The sequence below is a fragment of the Protomyctophum bolini genome (genome assembly GCF_963924005.1).
Source record: "Protomyctophum bolini genome assembly, chromosome: 3".
Lineage (NCBI taxonomy): Eukaryota > Metazoa > Chordata > Actinopteri > Myctophiformes > Myctophidae > Protomyctophum > Protomyctophum bolini.
Genome location: NC_137864.1, coordinates 48,304,969 through 48,330,872, shown reverse-complemented (window position 1 = coordinate 48,330,872; position 25,904 = coordinate 48,304,969). Strand labels below are relative to the sequence as shown.

General features: G+C 46.4%; 1 protein-coding gene across 1 annotated transcript in view; it reads left to right on the top strand.

Moving 5' to 3' along the window:
- The first annotated feature begins 1,278 nt into the window (after positions 1-1,278).
- The window catches only part of LOC308313330 (apolipoprotein(a)-like), a 114,210-nt gene continuing 89,584 nt past the window's right edge, over positions 1,279-25,904 (top strand). Inside the window, exons 1-2 of the mRNA XM_080760412.1 lie at positions 1,279-1,418; positions 16,957-17,068. Coding sequence (XP_080616538.1) covers positions 16,996-17,068 — 73 coding nt within the window. The 5' untranslated portion in view covers positions 1,279-1,418; positions 16,957-16,995. The remainder of the gene's footprint in view (positions 1,419-16,956; positions 17,069-25,904) is intronic.

The window sequence follows — 25,904 nt, the reverse complement described above, 5'->3', positions numbered from 1 at the left end:
CGGCGTCAACAGCGAGCGCTGTGACCCCGTGACCTTCCTTGTCCCCACATCAGCCTTTGTCCTGCTGCTTGTGCTGCTGTTTTGCTTTACTTTAACCCACCTCTACACACTCCTGTACAACCAGGCCTCCTTGCTCTTGATCGTCTTGACATTTGCCATTACCTTAGCTCCACAGATCCAGACCGCAGGCTATTCTGACCTGGAATGGGCCTGGCGTCAGAATTCCACCTATCCAACCCCAGACAAGGCCCCCTGCATTTCCCCCGTGGGCACATTCTCCCTGTGTACAGAAGTACTGTTGTTGCTGTACAGTGTTCTCCATGTCCGTATGTATGCCTCTGTGCTACTGGGGCTCCTGTACTCTGTGTTATTTGAGACCTTGGGGTGGCTGCCACTGCTCCAGAGGACATATGACAGTACCGGATCGGTAGGAGGTGGGTCCGGTTCTGACTGGGACGGAGACACCCTTCACTGGCTGGTGCCCGCTAAAGCCCTGCTCCACCTCTGCGCTCATGTCATTGGCATCCACCTGTTCATCATGTCGGAGGTGCGATCGCGCAGCACCTTCCTCAAAGTGGGCCAGGCCATCATGCACGGCAAGGACCTGGAGGTGGAGAAGGCCCTGAAGGAACGCATGATCCATTCGGTCATGCCCCGGAGGGTGGCGGACGAGCTGATGAAGCAGGGCGACGACGAGGGCGGCGGAGAGAACTCTGGCAAGCGTTACTCCACCGGGGCCTGCTCGGCATCGGCCGTGTCAGTGGGCGGAGGAGGAGGAGGTGGCGGAGGATCGTCATCCAACGCAGCCAGCCCCAAGAACCACCACCATCACAAGCGCAAGAAAACATCCATCCCCCGGGGCCAGATCATCTTCAGGCCCTTCAACATGAAACGCATGGAGTCCGTCAGCATCCTGTTCGCCGACATCGTGGGCTTCACCAGGATGTCCGCCAATAAGACGGCGCCTGCCCTGGTGGGCCTCCTCAACGACCTGTTTGGGCGCTTCGACCGCCTCTGCGAGCTCACCTGCTGCGAGAAGATCAGCACCCTGGGCGACTGCTACTACTGCGTGGCCGGCTGCCCGGAGCCCAGGCCGGACCACGCCTACTGCTGCGTGGAGATGGGCCTGGGCATGATCCAGGCCATCGAGCAGTTCTGCCAGGAGACGTGCGAGACGGTGGACATGCGCGTGGGCGTCCACACGGGCACGGTGCTGTGCGGCATCCTGGGGATGAAGCGCTTCAAGTTCGACGTGTGGTCCAACGACGTCAACCTGGCCAACCTGATGGAGCAGCTGGGCGTGGCGGGCAAGGTCCACCTGTCCGAGGCCACGGCGCGCTTCCTGGACGACCGCTACCAGAGGGAGGACGGGAGGGTGTCCGAGAGGGCAGGGCAGAGCGTGATGGAGAAACTGAAGGGTAAGACCTCACCTCTGAATTCTTAACCCATTCTGACCTGAGATCAGATTCATACGAGGTTTCCACTGGACACACACACTGGTCTGATTAACCCGTTCTGACCTGAGATCAGATTCTAAAAATGTCAGTCGTTCTTCGATTTTTCAAAAATAGCAGACCTACAAGCTCGTAGCGCGCCACTCGGTGGCGCGCTACGAGCTTGTAGATCTGCTATTTTTCAATAGCTAAAGCACGACATGATGCTGACACCAAAAATGGGTTCCCGTTCAGAATGGGTTAAACACGGTCAGTGAAAAAGTTCACAGCGTGTCGCGTTGTAGCTTGTAGATTGGCTATTTTCGGCAAAGATATTTAGTGCAGCGAAAATAGGAAGGGCCTAGTATAGAGCCTTGTGAGACTCCGGACAGATATTTTAGGCTTTTTATGGATGAATTATGAGCTATAAGGTGGATGACTTGCATATTGTGTTTTGAGATTAAGTGGTCAGCTGGACTGTCAAGTGTCTTTGGGTTAATGATTTTTTTTGTTTTCATTTAAAGTATTACGTTTCCGCGGTCAATCATTCATTTTAAATTAGTTGTCAACAAACTCAAACATGTCACATTTGTTTATAAAGCACTCAACAGGTTAATCGCAGAATGCCTTATAGAGCAAAGGGCACATTCGTATGGAGATTGTAACGAGAAAATAAAGAAATTTCAGTTTAGTAAGGTTTCCATGCAAATTAACCATTTAAGCCCTATCTCAACATAGCAAAAATAGCCAAGCTTGTATTGCTATTTTTGAACATATTTTTATTTGAGATTCAAAGTGCAAACACAAACTTTGTCCTACACACAAACATTAATTGCCATTGACAATGAATGGACAATTTTGAGTGTTTCTGTAAACACAAACATTGCGTAACACAAACATTGAAGACGAAGGTGAGGACGCAAATTCTGATTGGCTGGAATGAGATGATGTATGATAATATACGATGATAATCACACAGGTGTGATTCTTTTTTTAACTGCATGAACCCTGGCATCCCTATTCTGGGCCTCGCATTCAGTCATAATGGGCAGATCTACAAGCTCACAATGCATCACATTGTGACCGGCTGTGATCAGCTACTTTTGGCAAAGACATGTATAACTGAGCGAAAACAGGAGGCAGCCTATTATAGAGGCCTTGTGAATACGGCGTATGTATTTGATTTATGTCGTTAACATTTGCCTATAAATAGGTTAAAGTAATTAAATAATAAAGAGAAATAAAGAGAAATGGGGAGAGACGCCGTTTAACCCATTCTGACCTGAGATCAGATTCAAACGAGGTTTCCACTGGACACACACCGGTCTGATTAACCCATTCTGACCTGAGATCAGATTCTAAAAATGTCAGTCGCTCTTCGATTTTTCAAAAATAGCAGACCTACAAGCTCGTAGCGCGCCACTCGGTGGCGCGCTATGAGCTTGTAGATCTGCTATTTTTCAATAGCTAAAGCATAACATGATGCTAACACCGAATTTGGTTCCCGGTCAGAATGGGTTAAGTCGTTAACATTTGCCTATAAATAGGTTAAAGTTAATTCGTTTAAAGTTAACTGTCTGTGTGAGTGTACCACTACGATAACACCAGGGCATCTAGTCATGCGAACTCACGGTCATTAAATCATTGCTTGCCGAGACATCATCTAAGTATGTCATATGACCAGTTGATCCTGTTGACAGCCATGTCACGACGGAAGGAATACCCACATGAGGTTGCCAGATCAAAAGATTATGGCAATAAGAGAATAGTTGCTTGGTTTGTGTAGATTGGACTATTGGAGGTCATACTGTGGTCAGTAACAGTGTACTACAGTACAACTTGTGAACTTGATATGATGTACAGTAGCAGAGCTGCAAATAATGCATTTAAATTTGCTTCCAAAATTCTCTTATTTTTCATTCAGCACCTCTATCCAAGTGCAATGTGCTGTAAATGTATTCTCTCATCAATGTTGCATTGGTGCAGTCAGAGATGTATTCATTTCATACAAGGCCCTGTAAGGCTACAGGGCCTTGTAAGGAGTGTAAGATATTATATGATAGTAGATACATATCACTGTGTATACAAGTATCACCTGACTCCATTCATCTATTGTAGAGATATATTTACCTAAGGTTAATGCATACTTTGATGCTAAATGTTTGTCAACGACTTGCGTTGATTAACCAAATGAACCCGACTCTATACCCGAGTGAACATTTGGCAAAAATAGTCGCACTAGCTTTGTTGGCTTACTGTTTTTGAAGAAATTGAAAGAAAGAAAAACTGTCCATGCTGGACAGTTTTCTGTCTGACGACGTTACCTTTTGGCGTTTGCCTTTTGTTAACCTACAGTATAGTTAATGAATGCAGGTCCAGTATGTATATGTATACTTTATATAAACTTATGCTAGTGTGTGTATTACAGGTAATACATTATCTCCTACTATGCGATGTATCAGCATAATGTGTTAGATTGGCACACGTCTTTCTGTTAATAGATAGACCTTTTTTTTTATTGATCCCGGGGGAAATTCAGTTGTCATAGCAACGCCACAGTAAACAGACGCATCCGTTTGCTGCGGTTTACTGTCTTTTAAAAGGACTCATCACTCATCAGGGGATGATCGTTGGAGTAGGGAATTCCTCCTGGGCCATCTAATGTTAGGTCTCCTATCGTCGGTCCTTATGGCGGGCCTCACAGAGACAGCACTTCTATGCATGTCCACTGTTGCCTATTTCAGGATTGACAAGCACTTGCAGAGTGACACATTGACACGTTTTTTCTCAAAGCCGACACCTCAACATTTTGTCTTCATCTGCCGCTTTTTGTTGCTCCTCACTTGTTGTGCTTTCTCTCTCTCTCTCTCTCTCTCTCTCTCTCTTTATCATCAGTTTTTGTGGTTTGAACTTGAGCTTCATTATTTGCATTTCTCCATCCGCCACTTCATATGTCATCAAGCTCACAGTGAGCTGCATCGCGATGCATTTTGAACTGGTATATCATCTTATCGTAACTTAACCCATTCTGACCTGAGATCAGATTCATACGATGTTTCCACTGGACACACACTGGTCTGATGAACCCATTCTGACCTGAGATCAGATTTAAAAAAATGTCAGTCGTTCTTCGATTTTTCAAAAATAGCAGACCTACAAGCTCGTAGCGCGCCACTCGGTGGCGCGCTATGAGCTTGTAGATCTGCTATTTTTCAATAGCTAAAGCATAACATGATGCTATAACACCAAAATGGGTGCCCGGTCAGAATGGGTTAAGCACGCGATGCTGTCATACGGCAGAGCATAAACCATAGCATCAGACACTACTAACTTACCAGTTCCTCAACTCTACTTCTGTCTGTCTCAACTGGCTTCTTCGTTATGTCCTCTCTTCCTCTCATCCTGTATGTTTTCCTCTATGCTGTTTCCCTGTCTGTCTCCTCTTCTCTTCTTCTCCTCTCTCAGATCACCTGTCACTTGCATGTGGCCTGTTGCCCCTGTTGTGTAACACCGTTTCATAGCGCTGCTGCCGGTCTGAGTCACGCAGCTTTGCTGTGGATCACACACAGCACAGCAACCCGTCCACCTGAAAGCCGGTCTTCAAGTTTTTCCTTCCCTCTATTTTTCTTTCTTTCTTTCTAACTCCTCTCCGCTCCCTTAGAAAGACGCGCGCACGCATGTACACACAGTCACACACACACAAGCGAGCACACACACACACACACACACACACACACACACACACACACACACACACACACACACACACACACACACACACACACACCATATCTGTATATCTCTGAGCAAATACAAGTACATGTTCATTATTTGTTTCAGCATTACTGTTTTGTTTGTTGGACATTCAATATATTACTGTGTGTTGTGTGTACACAGTGAATACTGTGTTTGACAACTGTAATCAAATGGTTACATTTGTAGGTTACACTCCCAGAGGAGCTTGGACACCTACCAAACGAACACTGCACTTTTAACCTGTTCTCCTAAGTCCTGATCCTGTGGATGGCTAACACCCCCCCCCCCCCCCCCCCACACACACACATCTGTGCATCTGTCACATTGCTGCTGGCCACTCCTAGACTTGTCCCTCTCCATCGGTGTGTGCCAGTGTTTATCTTTCATCCAATCTCTCTTTTCCAGTCCAGTTAGTGCCATCTAGCTCTCCGTCAAAGAACATAAACACACTCGTATTTCACTGCAGGTGGTGAGGGCTGCAGTTTGTGTCCTGCCCTTTTCAGGTTTTTTTTTGTTTAGCCGGGTCTTTATATCCTGCCTGTATCTGTATCTGCTGTGTTAATGCCTTTTTAAGCCTGATTTATACCCTGTCGTACTCCCGTTGTGGAGTATTGTTACTTGGGGAAACGAGGTCGTGGAGTTCTCAGGCTTTTGTGTGCGCCTGTGTGTGTTTGTGTGTGTGTGATTGTGAGTGTATTTGTGCGTGCGTGTGTGTTCGTGTGTGTGCATGTATGGGAGGCAGCCAGCCCAGCGGCGTATATGCATGTGCGTGCACACGTGAGAGAGTGTCTATTTTTAGACGTGTATAAATAGGTACTTTACGAACGAGGGTTTATTCATGACGGTGTGGCACCATTCAGGTTGATAAGTATTTGGTGGCGGTGCAGTTTAAAGCCTTGAACCTTGAACCACTGCTCCATTTGGTACAAGCTGGCACATCGTGCATGTACGTGCGCGTGCGTGTATGTGCATGTGCATGCGCGGCGCGTGCATAGATTTAGTCTGGAGTAAATCAGATATGCCACTTAAATATGCAGCGGGAAAAGGTAAAAATGTCACAACAATCAGCCCAGCCTCACTATAGGCTGAACCTGAACGCCGCGCCCCCCTCGCCTCACAATTCATTCTGCGTTCTACCTCCTCCTGTAGTGGGAGGAGTCACTGACACTTTAGCAGCGGAACGTCCCTGTTTCTTCTGACGAAGATTTGAAATATCCACCAGGTTGGCTTTTCAGTTGCATCATGGTTGAATGGTCTCACACACTTACTGCATGCTATACATAGCATGTAAATTGTGTTGGAGGCAGCATTCGTAGACGTCGAGTCACACCGGGGCTCCACTGGGCGCGTCAGCGTCGCGTCTCTCCGTCACCGCCGGGGAATGTTCCCTTTTTAATCGATGAAGGGTGGCTCCACTGCCCGCGTTGCGTTGCGTTGCCTTGCGTGACTGCATTAAAATTGCCCCGGTTCGTCTTTTTGACGCAACGCGCCCGGTGGAGCCCCGGTGTCAGACATAGACCAGATGAGGTCAGATAAGACTGATGTTGATGATGCTTTGGTAATTGTTGTCTCTTTGCCTCGGTGGTCATGGGGTCATAAATGTGTTTTCAGCGTCAGGTGTCATGAACACAACCAAACGTGACAAAATATATTTAAAGTCAAGTATTTTCTGGCTATTGACTATATGTTGCACTAAGACTTCCGTTGTGCTTTTTTATATATATTTTAAGTGGTGCAACCACTTCTACATCCAGCTTTGTCCACCTGTGTACCTGTGTACCTGTGTCTTTGAGCACGAGTATGTTACTCATTTATACCAGTAGGGGGCGCCAGAAACAGAGAGAGGGGTAGTGCTTTGTCTCTAATGAGAGAGAGAGAGAGAGAGAGGGGAGTTGCACCACTTGGTTCACACAGGTGTGATTTTTTATCAATGTGCAGGAAGAGGAGACGAATGGAGACGAGGGGAGCAGTAGAGACACCTGAATAACCCATTCTGACCGGGAACCCGTTTTGGTGTCAGCATCATGTTATCAAGATTCAAGATTCAAGATTATTTTATTGCCATTTCAACAGAGTTGATAGGAATTTGTCTTCGTGACATTCATTGCAGTAACGGGGGAAAGAGACAACAATTAGAACTACACAGCTGCAGCCATTCTTCGGCGCTGCTCATTAGCTTCCTTGCATCAGAAAGAAAAAGAGATAGGGTGGAGGGGGGGGGGCATGGAGTGGGTATAGACAGAGAGGGGAGGGGGGGGATGAAGACATCATAACACATACAGTTGCATTGTGTAGGCACGGAAACTTGGATGGGGGGTATGTTTGGGGGTCGGGGGGGCATGGGTGGGTGCGGGGAGCGAGGCAGGGTTTGGGTTGGGGTGTTGACAGAGAGGGAGGGGGGGGGGTGGGGGGCATACATCACATCACATTACAATTGTCATTTTATCGTGCAGGCACAGAGTCACTTGGATGGGGGTGGGGCGGGTTTTAGGTCTGGGCAACAAAAAAAGCACTACACGCACGCCACCCCTCTGGATGGAGGGGCTGCGTGCGCGTAGGAAAAAAATGCAGCACAACCGGAACAGCACAGGTGGGGGTTGCAGGGTGGATAGGGTGAAGGCGGCAGTGTGGTGCGAATGTGTGTGAAATGTCTTGTTAGTTCATTGTTTATGTCTGTGTATCCTGAGCGGCCCTCACGGATCTGTGTCCCAGGGTCACGTAATCTCAAAGTCCAGATAGTGGGAGGCAAACACAGCTAGCTGTGGAGACAGCGGCCTTGGTTCTCTTTAGCTATTGAAAAACAGCAGATCTACAAGCTCATAGCGCGCCACCGAGTGGCGCGCTACGAGCTTGTAGGTCTGCTATTTTTGAAAAATTGAAGAACGACTGACATTTTTAGAATCTGATCCCAGGTCAGAATGGGTTCATCAGACCAGTGTGTGTCCAGTGGAAACCTCGTATGAATCTGATCTCAGGTCAGAATGGGATGATTCACTGTCGGATCATAATTGAGACGATCCTCGCGGTTGAATGATGAGCGACTGCGTTTCTGTAAAACAAAAGGAAGCAGAGTGAAGTGAATCCCAAGTGTCCTGGGCTGGCCACTTAACCCATATATCCTGGTATATATATAAAAAGAAAAATCTGCCTAATGATGTCACTGGAGGACGGTTTCTAAACTGCCCACGGCCCTCCTATGAGACACAGACTGAGTAGGAAAAAATCGTGCCATTTTCTCATGATTATTTATTAGTGACCTATTATATGAAAATAGTTTGAAAAGTGGTGAAAAAACAGTGCACACATAACTGTCATTCACTGTAGCTATCATGAGTGATCTATTCATCTGACACATGGCATTTTAAACACAATGCTCCCATCTAGTGGACACTGAACTGCAAGTACAGGCGTCAGAGCTTAAGGAATAAAGGCAGCCATCTCTACAACACTTATTGCATGAATTACATACATTTAAACTCTATGATGGTATTATTGACCATTTTGAATTGTAATGGATCCATTTAGTATAGTGTACAAACCCACCTATACGCCAACGCACTTTCATTTGTGAAAGAGTTTATTTTATTAGATTTTTTGTTAAAAGAAAGAAAAAGGGGGTTTCCCCCACCCCACCCCACAGGTTGAACAGCGAAACAGATACAGGGTTACAATACATTAAAAAAAATTCATAATAGTAATAATAATAATAATAAGAAGAAGAAGAATAATAGTAAATAAGGTGAGACAGAGGGAAGGTTCAGTCTTCATAAAGTGAAAATAGTGGATTTCCATCCATTATGTTCGAAAAATAATGGATTTCCATCCATTATGTTCGATTGGTGGAAGCTCAGGGCAATTTGGCAGGTATGAATGACTTATCCCGCATTGTGACGTAGTTGGCACAGAGGATATGTGGTAGCAGTGCAGCACGAGTTGGAGGTAGCATCTCACCCTCCAAGTTCTTTGACCGAAATAGTTCCTATCTGAGTAATGGCAAGGTTGTTGGACCTTTTGGACTATAAACACGGCATGCAAAATGCTCCAATGACTCCAATGGTGATGGAAGCTTGCCGTTAACAAGCTCAGGAGGAATGGAACCCATTCCAAGGTCCTTGAAGCAGTTAATGGCAGGATCATCATCATCATCAAACCTCAAGTAGGCATTGACCCATGTCTTCTTGGATATTCCAACTAATTTTCCTCCCCAGTCAGCACCAGAAAAATTGTGTATACGCCCAGGAAGAATGTCATTTCTTGCCCCATCTGACACAAGCACTGATGAAACCAGACTCTTCAATGGTGTGTTCTCTTTGAACAGATTGCCTCCACAATGCAACTCAATCAATTTAGATTGCTTGAGATAGTGTTGTAGTCGAGACCACCTAAAGCGAGACCAAGACAAGACCAAGACCTAGGAGGGTCGAGACCAAGACCAAGACCAATAGCGATGCGAGCCTATGGGGCCGAGACCAAGACCAAGACCAAGACCTGGAGGGTCGAGACCGAGACCAAGACCAAGACCGCTGCTAGCCTAGGGGGCCGAGACCAAGACCAAGACCAAGACCTGGAGGGTCGAGACCGAGACCAAGACCAATAGCGATGCGAGCCTATGGGGCCGAGACCAAGACCAAGACCTGGAGGGTCGAGACCAAGACCAAGACCAAGACCGATGCGAGCCTAGGGGGCAGAGACCAAGACCTAGGAGGGTCGAGACCAAGACTGCCGCGAGGCGAGACCGAGTCAAGACCAAGACTATTTTTCCCTCTTCCTGACATCTCAGAGTATGATTTTCCACAAAACTTGCACTTTGCACTGTGCTTTTCCCCCCCATTATCCTTGCAAATGTAATTTTTGTGTTCCACAAAGCCAAACCTTATAACAGCTGAATTAGCCGACATCTTATTGACCAGTACATTTGTTGTTCCCCCAAATTAAACCATGTGCATTGCGCATGCACTGAATTAACCTGTGAACTGTGACCTCACCTGTCACACTGTCCGTCACTGTCAGTTTGACAGTTTCCGACCAAAACCTTTCAGATTAATGGCTATGGGCTATGGCTCACCTTCAAATTAAAACAATAGTTTATTAGTTGGTTTTGGTTGCTGCTGTTTGAGCCTTTTAGTAAATAAATCGGTAGTGAACCAACAATGTCAATGAGGCATGCATGCACGTTATACAACAAAGGATTGTTTTTATGATCGTTTTTATTATAGCCTGACAAGACATGATCACATAAGGTGGACGATGGATGGATTTTAGTTTACTTTAGGTATAGATGTAACGTCAGGTAGGTGGTGGTTCTTTACTCTTCTCATGATGAAACTAAACCGAGGCGATGCTTCATAGTTCATACATACATATGTCAAGGTCGCGCTGCACGGCTGCAGTGCAACGCGTTGTGATAGTTGTAGATTGGCTATTTTCAGATCAGTATTCAGATCACCGCTCAACCTCGTTTATTAAAACGACTACAGGCTACAAGTTACAACTTACAACACAAAAAGAAAGCTTGCAGTCTTGCACTGTTGGTAGAATATATTGAAATGAAAATGCCAGGCTGTATGCCGGGCGCTGCATGCGTATTGCCGTCAATGCCGTGCGTAACTCTCCGCCTCCCGGCCGACACTTTATTTATTTAAGCCCATTGCCTGAGGCTGATATAATTTCATGATAGAATGATCATAATAACATCAACATGTGCTCTTCTTTGGACCTGTATGAACGTCATGCAGCGCTGTTCTCCTTAACAGCTGTCTTTAATTCATTAATGTGAATGGGCTCCCACTCTCAGTCCTTGCGATCGGGTTGATATAATAGAACGTTTTGCATCTCGTCTCGAGTGGTCTCGGTGGGGGAAGAGACCCGAGACAATAAGTCCGAGACCAAGACAAGACCAAGACAAATGAGGCGCAAGACCGAGACGAGACCACAAGACAAAAAAGGCGAGAAGCGCGAGACCGAGACAAGACCAAGACAAATGAGAGGCGAGACCGAGACGAGACCACAAGACAAAAAAAGGCGAGAAGTGCGAGACCGAGACAAGACCAAGACAAATGAGGCGCGAGACCGAGACGAGACCACAAGACAAAAAAAGGCGAGAAGCGCGAGACCGAGACAAGACCGAGACCACGAAAATTTGGTCTCGAGACCGGTCTCGAGACGAGACCATGTCTCGAGAACTACAACACTAGCTTGAGAGCATTTTCTCTTGACCTCAATGCAATCTCTCCTGAGAGCTGACTATCACCATTACATCACCTAATCAACATGAGATAGACTTTAATAGACTATGTGACAATCAGGTATAGTCTGGTGACCACCGGAGAGACGGGTGGCAGCCGGAATGTAGACGGCCCCAGCCTGTGTCCTCCGTGAGGAGGTGAGCAGTGTGGGTTAGGGCCCCAGCCTGTGTCCTCCGTGAGGAGGTGAGCAGTGTGGGTTAGCGCCCCAGCCTGTGTCCTCCATGAGGAGGTGAGCAGTGTGGGTTAGGGCCCCAGCCTGTGTCCTCTGTGAGGAGGTGAGCAGTGTGGGTTAGGGCCCCAGCCTGTGTCCTCCAGGGTGAGCAGTGTGGGTTAACGCCCCAGCCTGTGTCCTCCAGGGTGAGCAGTGTGGGTTAGGGCCCCAGCCTGTGTCCTCCAGGGTGAGCAGTGTGGGTTAGGGCCCCAGCCTGTGTCCTCCGTGAGGAGGTGAGTAGTGTGGGTTAGGGCCCCAGCCTGTGTCCTCCGTGAGGAGGTGAGCAGTGTGGGTTAGGGCCCCAGCCTGTGTCCTCCGTGAGGAGGTGAGCAGTGTGGGTTGGCGCCCCAGCCTGTGTCCTCTGTGAGGAGGTGAGCAGTGTGGGTTAGGGCCCCAGCCTGTGTCCTCCATGAGGAGGTGAGCAGTGTGGGTTAGCGCCCCAGCCTGTGTCTTCCATGAGGAGGTGAGCAGTGTGGGTTAGCGCCCCAGCCTGTGTCCTCCATGAGGAGGTGAGCAGTGTGGGTTAGCGCCCCAGCCTGTGTCTTCCATGAGGAGGTGAGCAGTGTGGGTTAGGGCCCCAGCCTGTGTCCTCCGTGAGGAGGAAGCCCAACAACCCTCTGTGAGGCCTTTAGGAGGGCCATTATAGTCAACCACTCCTGAATGCAGTGCTGGGAGTCTGGTGCAACGCACAGGTCCTGGCCTGGGCCTGGTGAGACGTAGGAGGGGCCCGGTCAGGAGTCAACCCACAGAGCCAGATTTTGGTTCTCCCAGTCCCGGCAGAGTAGTTCCGGAGTAACTGGATTGTGTGGCCTTGCTCATTCCCTGATGGACTCATCGAGGGTAGAGCTACTGGGACGTAAGTGGGGATTTGATCAACCCCGGCTGGGTCTCCTGAGTGAGGGGTATGATGTTGGAAGACCCGAAACCCTGTTGACCTCAGGATACATCACTGAAGATACGTCCCAGGTGTATCCATGCCATGTATTTTTAGGTATATTAGTGCCCCTCACTTCACACGGGTGTGATTTTTATTTAAGAAGAAAAAAAGAATACTATATTTAATCAGAGCTTATAATGTATGCATTAATATCTGTTCACAATTCTGTCTGTCTGTCTGTCTGTCGGTCGTCAAGGTACAGCATGAAGACAACACACACAAACATAATCAATACTGGCCCAAAAGATTATCTTTTGAACTGCAGCCCCCCCACCCTCTTGCGAGCACACACACACACACACACACACACACACACACACACCAAACTGACCTCCGACCCAATAGGGTAAAGCAGCGGTTGCTAAGGGAGGGATGTCTTGGCCGGTAACGGGACATCTTTGCAGAGTTTGCGCTGCGTAAAATGTCCCTTCTCCGTCTCCAACTGTGTTCAGCTCCTCACCCGCCACGCACATTGTTTGCTTCATTGCCTTTATTTACTGCGGATTGCATTCACACCTGCACCGAATCCTAATCAAGTGCGATTGGAAGCGAAGCGAAACCCCCGTTTCTGCTCGGGAGTAGAATGCGGTTCTTTGATACGCATTAGGATTCGAATGAGCCTTCACACCTGCCAAACGAAGTGCACTTTCTGATAAACGGCATGGGATTCGTTTTTATCGCAGCAAAGCTTTCTGGTATGAATGTCACCTATATGTCATCACATGGTGGTTCCGTGGCTCAAATGGTTCTGAGAGGCTAAATGTCATCACATGGTGGTTCCGTGGCTCAAATGGGTCTGAGAGGCTAAATGTCATCACATGGTGGTTCCGTGGCTCAAATGGGCCTCGATATGAAAAATGTTGAAAACCACTGATCTAGACTATAAAATATGCCAATCAATCAAACAATGAGTCTAATCTAGAGTGCTGATTTCATCACGGCTCACACAGTAGTAGGTCATGAGACAGTGTGTGTGTGTGTGTGTGTGTGTGTGTGGTGTCACCTGCACCTTTGACCCCGTCCTTGTGCTGGAGGGGATATATATCCTTGTGGTAGACTAGACTGGACTGGAATATAAAAAGAAAAATCTGCCTAATGATGTCACTGGAGGACGGTTTCTAAACTGCCCACGGCCCTCCTATGAGACAAAGACTGAGTAGGAAAAAATCGTGCCATTTTCTCATGATTATTTATTAGTGACCTATTATATGAAAATAGTTTGAAAAGTGGTGAAAAAACAGTGCACACATAACTGTCATTCACTGTTGCTATCATGAGTGATCTATTCATCTGACACATGGCATTTTAAACAATGCTCCCATCTAGTGGACACTGAACTGCAAGTACAGGCGTCAGAGCTTAAGGAATAAAGGCAGCCATCTCTACTACACTTATTGCATGAATTACATACATTTAAACTCTATGATGGTATTATTGACCATTTTGAATTGTAATGGATCCATTTAGTATAGTGTACAAACCCACCTATACGCCAACGCACTTTCATTTGTGAAAGAGTTTATTTTATTAGATTATTTGTTAAAAGAAAGAAAAAGGGGGTTTCCCCCACCCCACCCCACAGGTTGAACAGCGAAACAGATACAGGGTTACAATACATTAAAAAAAAATCATAATAATAAGAAGAAGAAGAATAATAATAGTAAATAAGGCGAGACAGAGGGAAGGTTCAGTCTTCATAAAGTGAAAATAGTGGATTTCCATCCATTATGTTCGAAAAATAATGGATTTCCATCCATTATGTTCGATTGGTGGAAGCTCAGGGCAATTTGGCAGGTATGAATGACTTATCCCGCATTGTGACGTAGTTGGCACAGAGGATATGTGGTAGCAGTGCAGCACGAGTTGGAGGTAGCATCTCACCCTCCAAGTTCTTTGACCGAAATAGTTCCTATCTGAGTAATGGCAAGGTTGTTGGACCTTTTCGACTATAAACACGGCATGCAAAATGCTCCAATGACTCCAATGGTGATGGAAGCTTGCCGTTAACAAGCTCAGGAGGAATGGAACCCATTCCAAGGTCCTTGAAGCAGTTAATGGCAGGATCATCATCATCAAACCTCAAGTAGGCATTGACCCATGTCTTCTTGGATATTCCAACTAATTTTCCTCCCCAGTCAGCACCAGAAAAATTGTGTATACGCCCAGGAAGAATGTCATTTCTTGCCCCATCTGACACAAGCACTGATGAAACCAGACTCTTCAATGGTGTGTTCTCTTTGAACAGATTGCCTCCACAATGCAACTCAATCAATTTAGATTGCTTGAGAGCATTTTCTCTTGACCTCAATGCAATCTCTCCTGAGAGCTGACTATCACCATTACATCACCTAATCAACATGAGATAGACTTTAATAGACTATGTGACAATCAGGTATAGTCTGGTGACCACCGGAGAGACGGGTGGCAGCCGGAATGTAGACGGCCCCAGCCTGTGTCCTCCGTGAGGAGGTGAGCAGTGTGGGTTAGGGCCCCAGCCTGTGTCCTCCAGGGTGAGCAGTGTGGGTTAGGGCCCCAGCCTGTGTCCTCCGTGAGGAGGTGAGCAGTGTGGGTTAGGGCCCCAGCCTGTGTCCTCTGTGAGGAGGTGAGCAGTGTGGGTTAGCGCCCCAGCCTGTGTCCTCTGTGAGGAGGTGAGCAGTGTGGGTTAGGGCCCCAGCCTGTGTCCTCCATGAGGAGGTGAGTAGTGTGAGTTAGCGCCCCAGCCTGTGTCCTCTGTGAGGAGGTGAGCAGTGTGGGTTAGCGCCCCAGCCTGTGTCCTCTGTGAGGAGGAAGCCCAACAAACCTCTGTGAGGCCTTTAGGAAGGCCATTATAGTCAACCACTCCTGAATGCAGTGCCTGGTGCTGGGAGTCTGGTGCAACGCACAGGTCCTGGGCCTGGTGAGACGTAGGAGGGGCCCGGTCAGGAGTCAACCCACAGAGCCAGATTTTGGTTCTCCCAGTCCCGGCAGAGTAGTTCCGGAGTAACTGGATTGTGTGGCCTTGCTCATTCCCTGATGGACTGATGGAGGGTAGCTACTGGGACGTAAGTGGGGATTTGATCAACCCCGGCTGGGTCTCCTGAGTGAGGGGTATGATGTTGGAAGACCCGAAACCCCGTTGACCTCAGGATACATCACTGAAGATACGTCCCAGGTGTATCCATGCCATGTATTTTTAGGTATATTAGTGCCCCTCACTTCACACGGGTGTGATTTTTATTTAAGAAGAAAAAAAGAATACTATATTTAATCAGAGCTTATAATGTATGCATTAATATCTGTTCACAATTCTGTCTGTCTGTCTGTCTGTCTGTCTGTCTGTCTGTCTGTCTGTCTGTCTGTCTGTCTGTCTGTCTGTCTGTCGTCAAGGTACAGCATGAAGACAACACACACAAACATAATCAATACTGGCCCAAAAGATTATCTTTTGAACTGCAGCCCCCCCACCCTCTTGCGAGCACACACACACACACACACACACACACACACACCAAACTGACCTCCGACCCAATAGGGTAAAGCAGCGGTTGCTAAGGGAGGGATGTCTTGGCCGGTAACGGGACATCTTTGCAGAGTTTGCGCTGCGTAAAATGTCCCTTCTCCGTCTCCAACTGTGTTCAGCTCCTCACCCGCCACGCACATTGTTTGCTTCATTGCCTTTATTTACTGCGGATTGCATTCACACCTGCACCGAATCCTAATCAAGTGCGATTGGAAGCGAAGCGAAACCCCCGTTTCTGCTCGGGAGTAGAATGCGGTTCTTTGATACGCATTAGGATTCGAATGAGCCTTCACACCTGCCAAACGAAGTGCACTTTCTGACAAACGGCATGGGATTCGTTTTTATCGCAGCAAAGCTTTCTGGTATGAATGTCACCTATATGTCATCACATGGTGGTTCTGTGGCTCAAATGGGTCTGAGAGGCTAAATGTCATCACATGGTGGTTCCGTGGCTCAAATGGGTCTGAGAGGCTAAATGTCATCACATGGTGGTTCCGTGGCTCAAATGGGTCTGAGAGGCTAAATGTCATCACATGGTGGTTCCGTGGCTCAAATGGGTCTGAGAGGCTAAATGTCATCACATGGTGGTTCCGTGGCTCAAATGGGCCTCGATATGAAAAATGTTGAAAACCACTGATCTAGACTATAAAATATGCCAATCAATCAAACAATGAGTCTAATCTAGAGTGCTGATTTCATCACGGCTCACACAGTAGTAGGTCATGAGACAGTGTGTGTGTGTGTGTGTGTGTGTGTGTGTGTGTGGTGTCACCTGCACCTTTGACCCCGTCCTTGTGCTGGAGGGGATATATATCCTTGTGGTAGACTAGACTGGACTCCTAATGCAGTCAGTCCCTCTCTCTCTGCTCTCCCAGGTTGACGTGCGGACAGGCTGATTGACAGGCTGTGCAGAGATGCGTGTGTTAACAGCGTTGGCTCTTCTCTTCACATCATGGCTGCTCTCTCTGAACTCACTGAAGGCTGAAGGTAAGGAATAAAGAACTACTCACATGTTTAATGACGTTCATTTTTCATTTATTTGTATTTTTATTTGAGGTTTCGCTACGAGCTTGTAGGTCTGCTATTTTTGAAAAATCGTTATGACATAGCTTTTTCAGAAAACTGTCAGGATGTAGAAGACATTTTTTTTAATCTGATCTCAGGTCAGAATGGGTTAAATTTGAAAACTCTATCAAATCTACGAGCTTGTAGGTCTGCTATTTTTGAAAAATCGAAGAACCACTGACATAGAAACGCAGCTTTTTCAGAAAACTGTCAGGATGCAGAAGACATTTTTAGAATCTGATCTCAGGTCAGAATGGGTTAAAAGTTCAGGTTTTATGGGTGCAACTGAGCTCAGAAAACCGTCATAATGTAGACGAGCAAGTCGGCTCTCGTCCTACACACACATTACGTTAAATTCCCATCCACAATGAATGGAGAATGTATGTCATATGTGTCAAGAGCGCCCCTCACTTCACACAGGTGTGATTTGTTTTAGAAAGAATCCAAATCTACAAAGTATAACTACAAATAAATGTAGTGCAGTAAAAGTGCAATATTTAGATCTGAGATGCAGTGGAGTAGAAGTAAAAGTATTGGAAATTGAAAATGCTCAAAACTACAAACACCTTAAAATTGTACTTAAGCACAGTACTTAAGTAAATGTACTTTACACCACTGTGAAGAAATCATTCTTTTATTTACTATTTAATTTGAGTTTTTTCGCTGTTTGTTCTGAAACGCCAGTGTCCTGTTTTAGAATGATGTCATGATGTGTTAAGGGTAGGGCTATTTGAAAATAGCAGATCTACAAGCTCACCATGTGTCACAATGTGAGGCCTTGTGAGCATTGTAGATCGGCTTTTTTCAAAAGATTGCATTTTGAAAACTTGAAACGGGACATTTCTGCACTTTTACTCTTGGTTCTTTAAAGTGTTAGATCAGATGTGTGGACTAGATTAATAGACTACTTTATTAATCTATATCATTAATCTAGTGGTTCTAAAGGTATTCATTGATTGGTTGAGTGAGTCCCGTGGTGGGAGTTCTGATTGGTTGAGTCCCGTGGTGGGAGTTCTGCTCTGGTTTTGGTGAATATTAAGTAGTTCTGGTGGTGGGGGGGGGTTTGGGGTTCCCTCATTGAAAAAAGATCACACCCGTGTGAAGTGAGTGGTGCAACTCCGTGTGGGGGCCCCCCGGAAGTTCCAGAACCACAGGACCAAGGCCCGGTTCCGGAGAGCCGCCCCACGTCCGAAACGGTAGAGAAATGACAGAGTTACCGTGTGGGGGTCCCTCTACTGTACTGTACTGTACTGTACTGTACTGTACTGTACTGTACTGTACTGTACTGGCACACCCGAAATCACCATGTATATACAGTTAATATGTGCATGTGGGTTTGTGTGTGTTAGGTTGCGCACAGGTGTCTGTCTGTCTGTCTGTCTGTCTGTCTGTCTGTCTGTCTGCCTGCCTGCCTGCCTGCCTGTCTGCCTGTCTGCCTGCCTGTCTGTCTGTCTGTCGTGTGGACTGTATGGATTGGATAGATGATCAGATGATAATATATAATCTTTATTCCTTGGATAAATCCCTGTTCTGAGTCTTCTGACTCCTGTTTGATTGATTGATTGAGATATTTATTAACAGTTTGCAGAATTACAGTAGGCTACATTTCAAGCACAAACTCAATACAAAGACTGTTAACTGTGAGTGGACGACCCAATTAAGCATTACACTTGTTTACAACAGGGTCCACATTGTTCAATTCATCAAAACATTTATAGACGTACAAATAGATAGACGTACAAATAAATAGTCTATGTAGTTAAAGAACAGAACAGGAATTCATCATAAAGGAAGCAAAAAGGGAAAAGAAAAATATACAGTGAGGGGAAAAAGGGGGGGGGGGGGGGTGATTCAGCTTTTACGGGGGGCAGTTTCGAATTGCATGCAGCCTGTGTCATACATGGTACGGTAGCTATATTTGTTAAGTTATGCGTTATGCATAGTTCTGCAGCTTAACGTTGCATTCGGAGAAAACACGGAGATGTAATCCATTTAGCCAAGCCTGGCATATTTTATTGTAAGGGCTCCCTCCCACACATCAGTACTGTCTCACGGTGACAGACCCAATACTACTGAATGAACTGCTCCACACACGGGTAGTAGTCATGTGACCTGATCATGCTATAGGAGGCGTCTTGGCGCCTCCCAGTGGCACAAGCATAACATTGCACATCACATAGAACAGCGCAGTATTACATTATTGATTGATTGATTGAAATCTTTATTAACAGTTTGCAGAATTACAGTACATTTCAAGCACAAACTCAATACAAAGACTGTTAACTGTGAGTGGACGACCCAATTAAGCCTTACACTTGTTTACAACAGGGTCCACATTGTTCAATTCATCAAAACATTTAGAGACAAACAAATAGACACTTCTATGTAGTTAAAGAACAGAACAGGAATTCATCATATAGGAAGTGAAAAGGGAAAAAAATATATATACAGTGAGGGGAACAGGGGGATAAAAGAAAAGAAAACGAAAGACAGAGTGTAGGGCGCCTGCACACAACACCATGCGTTGATGCCATGTGTGCATATGTGCAGGCACCCAACACCACGTCCATACAAAAACATAGTACAATCCAGATAAAAATTCAGCTTTTACAGAGGCCAGTTTCGAATTGCAGCCATCCGTAGGTGCCCTTTGAGAGCAGTTTTGAAGGAGCCAAGGGATTCACATGTCTTAATGACTGTTGGTAGGGTGTTCCACATTTTGGTCGCATAGGAGCGAAAAGAATTTAGTCCCTTGTTAGTGCCGAATCTGGGTTGTACATGGTTTGTTGCATTCCCTCTGGTGTTGTGGGTGTGGACTTCGTTTACATTAAGGAAGTATTTAGACAGGTACATGGGTATCTTGGTGGTGTATCTAATCTTGTGGACCAGACCCATTGCAAGATGCTGTACTCTGTCGTCGACCCTAAGCCATCCCAGCCTGTCAAAGTGGGCAGGGGTGAGGTGGGTTCGGGGGGTGAGGCCAAGTAGGAGCCTGACCAGTTTGTTTTGGGAGGTCTGGAGCCTTGTTTTAAGGGCCTTTGAGGTGCTGTGGTACCAGGAGGTGGATGCATAGTCAAAGAAACCTTGTACAAGGGCTCCTGTTAAGGTCTTCAAGGTGTTTTTGTCGACCAGTGAGGAGATCCTGTAGAGGAATCTTGTTCTTTGATTGACTTTTTTGATTACGTTGGTGGCCATCTTATCACCGGAAAGATTGGCCTCCAGGATGGAACCTAGGTAGGTAATTTGATCCTTCCGTGTGATAATATCATCACCAACTCTAACCAAGAAGCCATCTGCCTTTTTGAGATTACTATTTGATCCGAAGAGAATGGATTCAGTTTTTCCCAGGTGTAAGGATAGTTTGTTATCAGCGAGCCAGGTGCAGATTCTACCGAGTTCAGAGCTGAGGGTCTTTTCAACCTGCAGTTTGTTCCTGTCCGAGACCAGCAGTGCTGAGTCGTCTGCGAACAGGAACAAGTTGCAGTCACAAGCTGAAGTCATGTCGTTTACATATATTAGGAACAGTAAAGGCCCTAGTATGCTTCCTTGTGGGACGCCACAGCTCACTGGGAGGGGGGGGGACAGTGTTCCGTTCACTTCCACCATCTGTTCTCTCCCCTCCAGGTAGGATTGCATCCAGCTCACTGATGTGCTATCAAAACCAATAGCTTTAAGCTTGTTAACCAGTATGGAGTGGTTCACGGTGTCAAAAGCCTTTTGGAGGTCCAGCATGACCATGCCGCAGTATTTTCCAGCATCCACCTCGTGTTTGATGTGGTCGCTCAAATAGAGAAGGCATGTGTCAGTGGAGTGGGATGTTCTGAAACCAGATTGGAACTCGTACAACAATTTATTAGTGGCAAGATACTTTTCAACCTGTTCATAGACTATTTTTTCCATCACTTTCGAGATGGAGCTTAGAATAGAAATAGGGCGGTAGTTGCCGGGTTCTAATTTACTCCCTTTTTTGTACAGGGGGGTTACTTTGGCCAGTTTAAAATCTCTGGGGACCTGTCCTTGTTTGATGGAGAGGTTAACTATGTGGGTGATGACTGGAGCTATGGAAATGGCTGAGTCTCTGAGAAATTTGGAGGGAATATTGTCATGGCCAGTGGCCTTGTGGGGTTGGAGGGCACTCAGTTTCTTAAGTACCTCCTCAGTTGTTACCATTGTCATTTTAAAATCATCTTTACAAACACCTAGGTTTTTGTAGAAGCCTTTGATGTGCTCTACACCAAAACGCCCAGAGTGGGAGGGCAGTTTGTTAACCAGCATTGTTGCAATGTTTGTAAAGAAGATGTTCAAGTGATTGGCTACATCAACCTTGTCAGTGATGAGGGTGTTATTTGATTTGATGTTTATGTTAGTAAACCTGGTTTTAAGTTTCTGACCACAGCCTAGTTGGTTGTTTAGTAGCTTCCAGAGCTCCCGAGGATTGTTTTTGATTTCCTCGGCTTTATCATTGATAAAGTTACTTTTGGCTGATTTGGTCATGGCAATTACACCGTTTCTTAGCTTGTTACATTGGGTTTTAAGGATGCACAGTTTGGTTTGGAGATCACTGTCGAAGCGCTTGGCTAGCTTGGATTTGCATTTAAGAAGTTCAGAGCATTTGTTGTCTCTGGCTTTCATTGCAGTCAGTATGTCCGAATTCATCCATGGCTCCGAGCGGGTTTTGACCCTGATGGTTCTCAGAGGAGCCATGTTATTTAGTACTGTTGTAAATTTGGTTTTAAAGCCAAGCCATGCTTCTTCGACTAGTGAGCTCCTGAGCACATCGGACCAATCCAGTCTCTCCAGTTCTAGGTTAAAGGCCTCACTAGAGTAGGTTTTGAGGTCCCTAGATATGACTGTTTTGTGACAGTCAAATTTTAGTTTCTGTATTTTGCGGGTACAGAAAATCATAAAATGATCACTGAGCCCACATACAATAACCCCTTTCTTGGAGATTCTGGATTTGTCCGAGGTCAGAATGAGATCAATGACAGTTTGAGTAGAATCACACACTCTTGTGGGTTGGGTAATTAGCTGGCTGAAACCATGCAGATCACAGAGCCGACTAAACGATTTAAACACAGGCACTTCCTTACGATGCATGTCCGTATTCCAGTCGCCAATCAGGATTTTCTCTACAGATTCCTCCCCAGCTAAGCACCCCTCAAGAATATCATAGAACCCGTGCTGATCAGGCGGTCTATAGACGGTGCCAACTAGTACTGATTTAGCATTTTTGAAAATTAATTCAACCCACACAGTTTCAATTTCATCATGCTGTAATTCAGTACGAGTAACATATTCAGTGTCTTTGTGAATATACATGCACACGCCACCACCATGCCTGTTTCTGTCGTTCCTAATGACAGTATAGTTTTCTATTTCTATCTCTGGGTCCTTAGTGGACTCGTCCAGTTTAGTTTCAGAAAAACACAGGATGTTTGCCTTACCGTTTTGAAATAGATGTCTGATCTCTGCCAGTTTGCGATTGAGGCTATTCACATTCAAATGAAACAGATGAAGGCCGTTGGTTTCGACGATTGTGTTAATTTCGTCGGTGTTGAAATAGTCTGAGGTGTGAATGTGGATGGGCGGTGGAATTTCCGTGGCTGAGGTGTGAGTGGGGAGGGGCGGTGGAATGTCAAAGCCATTGTCCTTGTCCTCAGTAGCCCTGGATTGACTGGGGGTGTGGGGGAGGGGGGGGTGTTCCTCGGTTTCGATCACAGCCGCTGAGTTGGCTTCAGCAAACATAACGCCCGCGGTGAAATAAGGGGGTCCGCTGGCGTTGGTTGTATGCTGTGGGGGAGAGGCTGGAGAGCGTTCCCAGGCTGATCTTGGAGTTGCGTCCGTGGTCAAGTCCATGGAGGCGGCGCTCTGGAAGCCGTGGCGCGTTGCGATGGAAACGGCTGTGGCTTGCGGAAGTAGCTCTTGCTGTAGGAGCAGTCTCGCTTGTGAGACCGCTTGTGATCGTGTAACCGGTCCAGGATTGAAATGAATGTCTCCCGATAGCAACAGGCATAAAATAATCACAGTTCTGCGATCCATTTTGCCAGTCGGGGGCTTGTACTTGCGATTCGGGTTCGCTGTTAACAGGCCATGAATCGCCGCCGACCCAAAAGAAATGTGTTTGCATTCCAAACCATTTAGGAGGAAAAAATCGCTGTGAAACTCCTCTGCTTCGTTTCCGTATCGTTCCATCTCTTCTTGGTGTAAACTCCATGTTGAATTAAAGCATGCGTCCGTAATCCATAGGATGAAGAATAGGTAAAAGGCGGAACAAGTTGAAAACATAGCTACCGGTTCTTGGTTGGAGAGAGCTCCTGGGAATGCGACTGCTCAGGTCGAATGCTCGAGTCTTACCTGCCAGGTGCGCCGTTGTCATTATACAAGTGAGGACGTGTATCCCATCAAATCTCAACAATATTAGCCCAATGTTGCTGTTATTCTATAAAACTTTTGGACCTTGTGCGCTGTGTGTGTGTGTGTGTGTGTGTGTGTGTGTGTGTGTGTGTGTGTGTGTGTGTGTGTGTGTGTGTGTGTGTGTGTGTGTGTGTGTGTGTGCACGCATGCACGCGGAGAGAGACGCAGAGATAGAGAGAGAGAGAGAGAGAGAGAGCATCCTACACGTGAGATGTCAAAATGAATTGGAATAAAAACTCCTGTAGGACTCGACTCCTAGTCGGCGACCAACCGTTTAGTGTGAAAGCCACAACGACATAATAATGACGGTCGATTTAAAACAAAGAAAAGACTCCTCCTGACGACGTCGACTCTGTGGGGGCTATGGGGCTACAGCCCCCATGAAGAATTAAATAGCCCCTTTTAGCCCCCATGAAGATCTTCGTGGACATTTTATATTTATACATTACAGATTTTCTGGGAATTATTGACCCTCTGTGACTCTGTCACAGTCGCAAACTATTTACACATGCTCTGAAATTCCGAAAATGTGAACCTTTGCGCCAGCTGTTCAGAGGTGTTAAAAGTACTCAAATGCTAATCGGGTTTCTTTTGTTTTCACCTAGCCAGGTATTATATATGCCTACAGTACAGTGCCCATAGGCGGCGGGTGTGTAAAGGCTAGGGAAGGCTTAGCCTTCCCAAACATTATGCTGGGTATTTTTTTAAATATATATATAATATATGTGCGCAGCATTATATAGAAGGCTATTGTGTGTGTAGTGTGTGTGTGTGTTGTTGCTGCTCCCTGGTGATCGGGTAGGTAGGCTATACAGCAACTGGCCTAATCAGCATATGATTGGCTACTATTGGTATGTCTGTAAACCTCGTCCGCTTCCAGTCGCTTTGTAGCAAACAGTAGCGCGCGCTGGTTTGTTTTGGGAAACAACAAAACGCAAAATGTATTTTCCAAGGCAAAGATAAAGTAATTCAGAAGAAGAAGCTGTGACTCGGCTGTCAGAACTCAGCACCGCCACCGCACGGTTCACAGTTCACACCACTGCAGCAACACTGACACGTTCAGCGGAGTGGCTGCTGTCTCTGTGCCGTCTGTGAAGAGCCATGAGCCGCGACTCCCGGGAGGAGCAGCAACACCGCCGGGTAATCTAAACAGACTATAGTGAGACTACACAGTAGCCTCCACACTGACTCGAGAAAAGACCCATATCGTCCAAAATAGGCTAATCAGTCGTTGTCTGTGTATAGGCTAATTCATTGGTAAAAGTATGCTAAATAACTCATTTTTAGACCATTTGGGAAATAAATAAATCTGCGGCGGCGGCCTCGCGGAGTCCCCCCCCAACGCAATTCTGTAGCCTACCCAAAGTACCAGTGAAAACATCAACTTATTTTTTTCCACCGCTGCGGGGGGGGGGGGGGGGGGGAGGCGGGGCTGCGGGGAGGCGGGGCTGCGGGTAGCCCCCATGAGGATCATCAGAACTCTTCGGGTCTGCCTCCTGTAGTCGGTGGTGTCAACATGGTGATTTTATTTACCACGGAACGTGTCGCGCACGCGCGCACGTGCACGCGCGTGCATGTGCACATCGCATCGCGCCATGCACACAGAACACAGTGTTGTTTTTGGCAGCAAATTTCTATTTTAGTTTAGTCATATAGTCTTTGGACTGAAACTTCATTTAGTTTTAGTCACATTTTAGTCACCTGGAATGTCTTAGTGCTAGTCTAGTTTTAGTCGACTAAATGTCATAAGATTTTAGTCGACTAAAATGTATTTCGGCGGGTCTTGATGCCGTCTTAATGAGTGTTTTTACACTTGCTGAAAATAGCTGATCTACAAGCTCACAACGCGTCGCAACGCAACCAAGTGTAAAATGACTTATACTGGATCTCTTGTCCACTAGTCCCTTCCTAACATTTTAGTCTAGTTTTTATTTGTCTACGAAATTGTCAGTATATTTAGTCTTAGTTTTAGTCGCCGTAGCTTTAGTTTTCATTTAGTTTCCATTTGTTTTTGTCAGTGAAAAAAGGTAGTCGACGAACATTTTTCGTCTTAGTTTTAGTCGACGAAAACAACACTGGTGATGCAACCACTCCAAGGAACAGCAATGTCCGTGTTCACCTATATGTATATGTGTGGCCATGAGCACCAGTATATGACTATGAGTACCAGTAGGGGCGCTGTTTGCCAGAACAGCCCTCAGCCCTTGCCCCTCCCCCTTGTCCCTACATAATGAGTGTTTTAACCCTATAGCCCTAGCCCCTCCCCCTTCCCCCTACATAATGAGTGTTTTAACCCTATCGCCCTCAGCTCCTCCCCCTTCCCCCTACATAATGAGTGTTTTAA